Below are 10,000 nucleotides of genomic sequence, written 5' to 3' on the forward strand. Positions count from 1 at the left end.
GGGCAAAAATACCTTTGAATTAGTAGGCACCGTCCTTAAAAACTAGATCTTTGGATAATGCAATTCTAGACTTTTGATTGGCTTAGCCATCATGGTATATGAGCTTTTATACCATGCTCTACAAATATCGATTAACTATACGCATCAGTTTTTTGGTTTTTAAAAAATAAAGTAGGGAACGCCTCGTTGGCTATTTATCATCTCATACCCAACGCGCGCTCGTGGAATAATTGTTTTTAAAAATATATGATAAGAACTTTTTAAGTCCTAAGCTTTGATAGCGGTGCAGAAGGTCTCTACTAGTTGAGTGGACTGCAAGTCAATCAAATCAAATTAGGGCAGATCAAACCAAATGTTGCAGCAACGTGCAGTACCTTGGAGAAAAGTAGAACAGAGCAGGGAACCAACAAATGCTACCCATATACAATATAATACATACTTAATTGACCACTCCCCATAGGGGCTTTTCAAGGCCAATGAAACACAACGAAACGACAGAACAGAAGAACAACAACGACAACTGTTAAGAATCCCAACTGGGTGAAGGCAAACAAGTTGGCTTTTTACAAGTGCAGCTGCGAAGTTGAACCAGGGACTACCAGGACCAAATTCAACGAGTGGTCAGAGCGGGTCTTGAACCCGGGATCTCGGGATCTCGCGGCAAGCGCCCTAACCACTGGGCCACACTGCCCATATATGACGTCGACGACGGAAATCGAACCCGAGACACATTGGCGGTTGGCTAGTCTTGCGGTCTTGCGTCTGTGCCAATTTTGTACCTTGCCAAATCAGACTATATCACTCATTGGAAATTGTTTTACTGTCTGGTTGCTGTAAAAAAATACCATTGCACAGACACATAGACTGACAATTAAATGAAGTAATCATAACGCAAAGAAAACACATGCGGTCGGCGCTTTGCGCTGGAAAATGTTTACGAGAAAGTGAAGAGATGGTAATGAATGGCTACCCATGTAAATGCATGAAGAGATGTGTTATTATTTCGATGGTTGCTCAGGGATAGTTAGAAAAAACAAAAGAGTGCTTCTTCACTTGAGTAGAACCTGTGACCCTCCGTTTACGAGATAATGCACCCTCTCGACAATTTCAGTCCCCGCAGTATGGCGGAACATTTGTCACCAGTAATTAGGTTAACGACGGTTTCTTCTATTGTTATTGCGTATCTCTCAAGATACTTGGGTTCCCTATTGGTGGTGCTTTCTAATACTGGGGTATTTTTGCACGGTTTAAAAGTATGCGAAGAAAGCAGAACTTAGCAAGTGCTCTTGGTATCCAAAACGGAAATTGAGAGTAACCACACATGTTTCAGAGATAGAGCTTCAATTTGGAAAAGAACGCCATACATTGCTCAGTACTTTAGAGCTTTATACAAATAGTGTTGATTAATTATCTTGAAAAATGCGTGGTTACCCCCAATTTTCGTTTTGGATTTCAATAACACTTGTTAAGACCTGCCTTTCCCGCATGTTCATAAACCCCTTGCAAAAATACCTTTGAATTAGCAGGCGCCGTCGTTAATGGCCTCGCCATCTATCTGAGCCCGAAGTTCTATGGCTCAGTGGTAGAGCATCCGAACTAATAATAGGAAGGTCGTAGCTTCGACTCCCGAGTGCTCCTTTCCGAGTATTCCCGAGTCAATTTTCTGAGTCACCATCAATATAATTAATTAATCTTTTCAAGTCACGATTGGTTTTTTCTCTTGCTTTTGATTAGGTGAGAATTTGGAGTGCGATTTTTAAGCCAATCAAAGCAATCCTGAGACCACCCAAGTCAAAATTTTTTTATGAGATTGCCTTTCTCTTAAGGTTTCTATTTCACTGGAGACGGAGCCCTGCGCGACCAGGACGGCGACTACAGAATTACGGGAAGGATGGATGACGTAATCAACGTTAGTGGCAAAAGACTGGGGACAGCCGAAATCGAGGATGCTATGGTAACGAATTACTGGGGGCAAATGATTTGTTTTCTACGTTATTATTTCAAGCTAACAGTTTGGTTATTATTATTTTGTGAGCCAGGATAGCCATGATGCAGTTGCTGAGACAGCAGTTGTGGGATTTCCGCATCCAATCAAGGGCGAAGGTACAGTTGCGGAAACATGCGTTGGGGGAGGGGGAGGGGGAGACTTGTCGCGTCTTGGAGGTCAGAGGGCCTACTTGCAGGTCATAACGAAGCTTCATTTTGCTTGCATACATCAAAAGAAAAAAAAAAGCCATAACGAAAGGTCCGTCCACACTGACTTGCCAAACTTTACGTGAACAACATCCGAAAGGTGGCTATTATCTGCAAATGTATATTCTTAATAAGACTAAAGCCGAAGGACTTTCGACTTCGACGGTAACTTGTAATTATGAAGTTGTTGAGAGCTGTGTGTTGTCGGCCACGTGTATCCCTTCGTTGCAACACTCACTTTTCGTAACATTGTCGTCTGAAATTTTATTACATCAGGTATATACGCCTATGCGATATTAAAAGACAACGCCACGATAACCGCTGAAGAATTAAGGAAAGATCTGAAGGACATTGTACGACAGAAGATAGGTTCCTTTGCTGTGCCTGAAGTTATCCAGGTATTTTTGGTTTTGTTTTTAGTGTCTTTTGTCAGTTGCAGGACTATCGTTTTCTCACTACACTCCCACAAACCCACAGCCAAATTTACTGGGTTTTTTCCTTGTTTTGTTTTTGGAGGGAGGGGGATGTCTAGAAAAGATGTGCAATGTCACATTATTTTTACAGACCTTAAGATCTACGACGGTGACTTCAACGAACAGCTGAACGAAAACATCACCGAAAAGTGCAATTTACGTTCCCAAACTTTCACATTTTCTGACGTAATCAACTTTTGCAAGTTAGCCGAACTGTATACACATTAACTGAGTCGATGGGAAGTACTAGCGGTGGTCAAAGTAAAAGAGACAATCAGAATTTTTCATTGAGTGCCAACGTTAATTCCATTAAACGTGAAATTCGCTCATTTCACGTTGAAGATTTACGGAGAACGGGAAATAAATGTACAAAAGTTGAACACGCTCGTGCAGAGCCATTGTTTTGCACCTTGGTGTTAGGTTCTCGTTGACAGCGCCGTCGTAGATCATTCTTCGGGGTCCCTCGTGGAATCTCGTTTGTCATAAAGTGTCCAACCTGAATGTGGCGAATCCATTCTGGTCACAACCATTCGAAGACACAGACGGACAGAATTATTATGCTTTTACAAGGTACTGACTGAATTTCCCAAGAACTGAGTTTGGAGAAACTTTGCTGAAACCAAAAATGGGAGTGTGTAGTCACTCGTTATCGTCAGAACATTTAACGTTGCTCATTCGCAGACAATGTCCGGAAAGAAATCTTGGAAAGTTCAAAACGCACATTCAGATCTCATGTTTTGCTTTTGAGACTCCATTTGTCAGTGGCGTCCTCGTTCACTTTCCACAATCTACCACAATCAATGGAGATTAAAGACAGTGTACTGTCTAGTAATTGTTTATATCTAGTTATTTCCTATTTTTAAATCATCTTTCACCTTAGGTCGTGTCAGGGCTGCCCAAAACACGCTCAGGGAAGATCATGCGTCGAATTTTGAGAAAAGTTGCTCAGGACAAACCGGATGAATTGGGTGATGTTTCTACTTTAGCTGATCCGACAGTTGTAAAGGAGATAGTGCGACAACATCTGCAGCTAGCTCAGGAAGGTAGAGGCAAATATAGGGAGTAACATCGCCACCGAGATATTAAAGCTAAATGATGTCTGTTTACAAACATCGTCAACAAATGGAAGAAAAGAATAGTGTCGACAACCAGTGGTTCTCTAACTTGCATGTACGTCAATATTATTAAGAAATATGCAGTAATATCCACCTCAACGACATCTTTGCCGTCGAAGTGTTTGAAGTCAGCCGGTTTCGCTTAGACGGGAAAGATCTTATGAAGAAATGGAAGAAAAAAATTGCAAACTATAGACCATACGTTTTAAGATATTATAACAGCGGAGCTACGAGTAGTTAAGGGGTTAATAATCTCCCTCTTTGTATCGAAATTGGCACGGGGGACCCCAAACAAAGTTTTTGCTTTTTTTATTTATATATACATATTTTGCAAATACGCATGCGTTCTGTCATTATTAGGATTTTCTTAATTCTGTTAAATGCGTTCATCTCCTTTCTCAGCAAAAAGCAAGTCATATGCTTGACAAAAAAATGTGATAGCGTCAAAGCATAGGAACAGCCAGGGAAAACGCCTCTTTTCCGTATACAGTCCAATTTGATATGCTTTAACTTCTTAATTGCGCCTTTTATAAACATACGGACACCGGAGTTTAACTTTCCAAGAACTGCTTTGTTTCTTACTTCGGCCAATCATATGTGCGGTGAGAGTTGGCGGACTTTTCGAACAAGAAACCAACAAAGTAGATCGAAATCCACCAATCACAACACCGGATTTATCACTCTTTGACCCGTTCCGAAAACGTTGATTGAAATTTTGTATGAAAGATTCCCAATGGTTATTATTATGAAAGGTACAGTAATATCCACACGCGACCTAAACGACATCTTTGTTGTCGAAGTGTCTGAAGTCAGCCGGTTTCACTAGACGGGAAAGATCTTAAAACGCCAATTCCTGAATATCGTCATGGTGACCTCTTACAAACATCAAATTCTGCTGTATACAGCAGTTGATTTTATGATACCCTGGAAGCCTTGAAAGTTTTTTTCACATGGTTTCATTTCGGAAGGATCTCTCGCGCGTGCAATAATTAACAATTATTCGCCGAAGGCGAAGTGATTATCGGTGAGTATTGGTCGAGGTGAATATTCACCGATAATCACTGAGCCTGAGGCGAATAATTGTTTTAGTATAAATACACAGGTGATTATTTCAAAGAAGAGGGGAAAAAAAACATTTCAACGCGAAATCTTCACTTTCAGTGGCAAAACGACTACTGGCAGCCATTTTGTCCGTCGAGGTGATCATCGGCTGATAATCCGAGATAGCGAGCCAATGAGAGCGCGCGATTTTGTATAATCACCTGTGTATTTATACTAAAGACTCATATTGTACAAAGAAACGTGTCCCTGCATATTCAGGGCCCGGTTGTTCGTAACCGATTAACTTAATCCAGGATTAGCGTAAACACTATTTGTTTCATGTTTTCAACTTTTTGGTGAAAGTTTCTTTTCCTTATTTTTGTTTTTCAAGATTGACTTCTTCCGAATATCAGTGTTGAACAGCATTTGGGAGTAGAGAAATTAATATACTCCTTGGTTAATATTTAATCTGGGACTGACTAGCGTTAATCGGCTTTTGAACAACCGGGCCCTGCAGGAGTTTATGTAAGCTATCAAAGAAAAAGTTTTCTTCTAGTAAAAATTAATTTGAATGTTTAAATGACTGGCAGTTAACTTAACAGTGTCGCTTTGTGTTTGTGAAGCTTGGTAATTTAAATTATCACTCCAAATATGAGAAAGAAGACTCGTCAGTTATTGTAATCCTCAATCTGCTTCATATAGAGGGAAATTTTTGGTATTTTTTGTCAAATAGGTAGAAAATGAATAATGAAATGAAATACGATTTAGTTTCAAATACAACATAGTTGAGTCACAATTTATGAATCTGATCTTGGCAATCATGATTAGTAGGTTTTGCAGAAAGGCGACTCGCTGCGGACATGATTATCGATGTCAAATAAAAGAAGTTAAAGAACCCAGCGTAGTATACGTTAGTGTTCGTCCCAGCCCTTTCCTCTCTTCAAGGTAGACATGCAACGTGTCAAAAGTAATGACCAGTATTGTTTTGTGCCAAGTTTGAAATACATTCTATAAAATGTTGACAGTGCAAGATTAGATCACTGCACCGATTCAGTTGATACCAAATACGCTCATCATGCGAATAGACAATAACGCCCTCCCCCCCCCCCCCCCCATCCTTAAGAAGATTCTCTCATCCGTCCCCCGGAGATATGAGCACCCGCCCAGCCTTCACTGCTCTTATAACTTCAGTCTTGGTAACGACTGATTCAAGTTTCTGATACTGCGCAGAAGGCCTGGAAGTTAGTGATTCGGGTTAAAGAAGTATCAGTAATAGAAGTATTATTAATTAATTATTAAAGAGGTGTCATCAATTAAGAAGTATTATTAATAGAATTATCAATGGCGCTGACGCGTTTTTAGTGTCAAATCTCACTGAAACATTCAATTTAGCTATTCAAAATTCGACAATTCAGTTTAGTTATTCAAACCTTCGGTAATTCAAACCTTCAATTTAATTGAATATTTGAAATATCGACTTGAAAGTTTGAATGGCATGCATGTTTAAAATTTGAAGGTTTGAATTGCCGAACTGAGGGTTTTGATTTCTAAACTGAAGGTTTGAATTGCATGTTGAATTTTGACACTAAAAATGCGCCATAGAACACTGCCTCTGGAGACGAAAATGAGACGACAAGAAGGTAAGCATTCTAAGCTTTTCTTTTCAAAACCTCAAAGTATCTCACGGTCGGTGATTAAGAGCTATCATCTTCACTGGATAGCGATATATTGAGCAGATCGATAGCCTAATTCACCCTTCAAATCATGACTGGTGCCTAATGTTCACGCTCTCGAAACTAACATTACTTTTTTACTGGAATACGGGGAAAATGTTTATTGAACTCAATTTATTTTTGATTTAACCCAGCACTCTTTGGTACATGGATAAATATCTTTTAAATTACATAAAAAAGATAGATTTCTAATGTGGCGTTGCTTGTTTTACATAGCAACTGAAAATTGTTCCGATTAACAGGTAAAACTGACATTGAAAATAAAAATACCGGGAATTTCACGTCTAGTTGACAAATTTAAATACTTGACTTCCTTTTCTGAATCTTGATCAATTTCATAAAGCTAAAACTATTACTTCAAGCCCCAAGCAAAGTACTTTAACGTACGATCTGCAGCATGGAAGGCGCTTTGCATATCCAGCAAAATGGCTAAGCTATTTCGAAAAATGTGAAGGGCCTGTTTAGAGTTCCACCAGGCTTTAAGCAACTTTGGCGCAGACAAACAACCAAAAACTCAAAGCTCATTTTTACATTAAGCCTTGTGCGACAAATGGTAAGATGCGCTGGGTACTTAATTAAAGAGCTTTTCTGCGCTGTTGTCGGCTGTGAAAACACGTTCACTTTTCACGCGTTTCTGAGCTCCGTTAAGCCGAATCAGAAGGGAAGACATGGGGCGAGAAGTGGGGATCGTCAGTGAAATGCCAACCCGAACACAAGCCCACGTCTGGCTCAAGCTAGCCGGAGTCTTTTTGCTTTTTGTATGACTGCATGCAGCGGTAGCAATTGGCAATGCCGATCAGGAACTTTCCATTGCTGATGAAAAAGCGAAGGTAACAAACGTTATTTCTTCCACGGCCACAAAGCAGCGACAGAGGCAGCCGCGGAGCTGACCAAGCTCGCCGCTGTCCCTGGCTCCTCTGTTTTCTGGCCGTTTCCTGATGACGAAGATTTTTTCATGGATCCCGGAACGGTGGATGCATCAGTAGTATGAACCAAGTTTGCTGGTAAATTTTCCCATTCGGCGTCCGACTCACTGTCCTCTTCGTCGTCCGAAGAGAGATCGCTTTGGTCACCGTCATTGTCTTGGCTGCTAATCGATATTAACTCGGGATGACATTCAAATGAGCCCTCTCTGAAAAAAGATTATAAATAAAAATAAAGCAAATGATCTCTCACTATACGCTGTATTATTTCATTCTAAATCTAGCAGGTTATGAGTAGTTATGTAAAAACACAACGTATTACAGCAGACAGGTCAGTGAAAGAATCACAACGGATGATCAGAATGTCCATCGAAACCTCGCGCGACATTTCATTGCGTTTTACACGATGCACATTTCCGACGTTCATGAAAACGAATACCGTAAAATTTCTCAGTTATTATTGTTCCACAATCTTCCCTAATTTTGTGTTTGAAGTAGTACAGGGTTCTGCAAGAGTACTTAATATTAAGAAAAGGAAATAGTTGCTTGCAAGATTCAAACAGTTTTACAAGTTTATGTAACAGAAACGACAGGAAAAACTTGCTACAGAATGTTTTATCGAAATTTAAATTTAGCCCGCTGTGCAGAGGGCCGTACCGTAAAAGACGGCCCACTAATTTAGCCAATCGCAGCACGCGTGCTATCTGAAAGATATCACAATAAAGAAATATAGAAAACAGACATTCCGATCAGAAAATAGTGTTTTTTTGTTTTTGCCCAGAATCAGGAGCATTTTGGTCCAAGCACCGATTTTCGGTCCACCATTACTCGCGTTCATGCTGGCCCTAAAGCGCTGGATCGAGGAGAACATGACGTCAATTCTCAATCGATTAAGAAAGCACCATATCATCTGTGCAAGTCACAAATTTAATGATCTGCAACCTTAATGCTTCCGGTAAATAAGTTTTTGAAGAAACACACCATGGATACTTAAGTCGTCAATTTTTTCTCGACCCAGCACTCTCCAGATTCAGCTCTCTCTCGTAAATGGCTGCCCGTTAAATAAAAAAAAAACTTTTAAACAATCTACTGCTTCAAATGAAAGGCTGGTTCACTCTGTCGCCTTCAGAAAAGCTGGTGAAAAAAAGGCACTTTAATTAATGAAGTTGCCTTTACACTCCTTCAACCTACCTTCCAAGATGAAGTGAATTCACACAGGTATAAAGATTGTGTAAAGTTCTCTTTGGATGCAATAGCGAGGGTTCTACATGCTGAAGTACAAAAACATTAAATCAATGATGGTGAGCAGGGTTGGCGCAGTGGTGGGAGCATTCGCCTTTAACCAATGTATCTAGGGTTCGATGATGATGATCATGACGATGATTATAATGAACATTATTTAAGTGTCAAGTCTTCTGGAGCTGAGGCAGTAATTGGAGACACTGAACATAAAAATCAAATCAGCTTAGAGCGAGTTTCAATCGAGTGTCGTAATACCAAAACCAAAGTAATTACTTTGGCCAATCAAAAAGGACTCAGACAATCCAGTAAACCAATCAAAACTCGAAGTAATTACACGTAACCGACACAAAGCGCGGGAAAATGTGCACGCGCGAGCCACGATTGGTTTTGCTTTCACTTCTGATTGGTTGAAAAAGTGGCGCGAGAACTTTGAACCAATCGCTGAGTGAAGTAAGGCAAAACCAAAGCAATAGACCTTTTTCGAATTCTCACGGCTGGACTGGATCTAGCATGAAATGGAGGCTAATGCAGGCAAATTAATCTGTGTGTGAAAAGATTTGCCCGTATTAGCCTTCACTTCATGCTAGATCCAGTCCAGCCGTAAGAATTCGAAAATGGTCTATTCGACACTCAATTGAAAACCGCTCTAACTTTAATCAGATCAAACATTGGTTCGATTCCTGGACTCCGCGTCATATGTGTTTCTCTTTAGTGTTTCCCCGATCATTAAAACCAACATATCGTCCTTACAGCCTCACAAATCAGAAGAGCATTTGTTCTCAGGTATTATGGCTTGAAATAAAGTATTTTATTGTTTACAAAGATATTCATAAAGTGTCTATATGTCGTTCATGAATGGTATTCATGAAATAAAGTGGGCATCACTTGTACACAACGTGAGCAGAAAAGAGTGAATATCTTTTTAGATAATTTACTCTCTCTCGCTTTTCTTTTTGGTTGAAAATTTTTATACCGTCCTTCCTCGAACTCGCTTTCCATGGATCAACACGAACTAGAACTTAAGGGACTGGGTGAGTACATTTGCCAGAAAACAGACAAGTCAAGGAAAAAAATAATTGGATGATAAAGCCTTTTCTCACCTGAGTAAAACACACATGCAACACGTTTGTGTTTAATCGATCAACGGCGCTTCTGAATTCTCTTTTATTAAGTTCATGACAACAAAATTCACTGCAACAAAGAAAGGAAATATGATTCTCTAGTCGACATCGGTAAAACGTTTTTCAAAGTTGAGAAAACCAGGACGCACCTGTAGTTTA

The 10,000-nt window shown here is 39.9% G+C and overlaps 2 protein-coding genes across 2 annotated transcripts in view; one reads left to right on the top strand and one right to left on the bottom strand.

Moving 5' to 3' along the window:
• Nucleotides 1-3,944, top strand: part of LOC137979320 (acetyl-coenzyme A synthetase 2-like, mitochondrial) — a 12,184-nt gene extending 8,240 nt beyond the window's left edge. The window contains exons 11-14 of the mRNA XM_068826557.1: nt 1,827-1,954; nt 2,040-2,103; nt 2,470-2,591; nt 3,547-3,944. Of these exons, the coding sequence (XP_068682658.1) occupies nt 1,827-1,954; nt 2,040-2,103; nt 2,470-2,591; nt 3,547-3,732 (500 nt within the window). The 3' untranslated portion in view covers nt 3,733-3,944. The remainder of the gene's footprint in view (nt 1-1,826; nt 1,955-2,039; nt 2,104-2,469; nt 2,592-3,546) is intronic.
• Nucleotides 3,945-6,504: 2,560 nt separating this feature from the next.
• Nucleotides 6,505-10,000, bottom strand: part of LOC137978695 (beclin 1-associated autophagy-related key regulator-like) — a 15,299-nt gene continuing 11,803 nt past the window's right edge. The window contains exons 9-12 of the mRNA XM_068825709.1: nt 9,991-10,000; nt 9,821-9,911; nt 8,670-8,749; nt 6,505-7,687 (exon numbers count right to left, since the gene is read on the bottom strand). The exon at nt 9,991-10,000 is cut by the window's right edge and continues 120 nt beyond it. Coding sequence (XP_068681810.1) covers nt 7,396-7,687; nt 8,670-8,749; nt 9,821-9,911; nt 9,991-10,000 — 473 coding nt within the window. The 3' untranslated portion in view covers nt 6,505-7,395. The remainder of the gene's footprint in view (nt 7,688-8,669; nt 8,750-9,820; nt 9,912-9,990) is intronic.

This window comes from Montipora foliosa, chromosome 12 (assembly GCF_036669935.1).
Source record: "Montipora foliosa isolate CH-2021 chromosome 12, ASM3666993v2, whole genome shotgun sequence".
Taxonomy (NCBI): Eukaryota; Metazoa; Cnidaria; class Anthozoa; order Scleractinia; family Acroporidae; genus Montipora; species Montipora foliosa.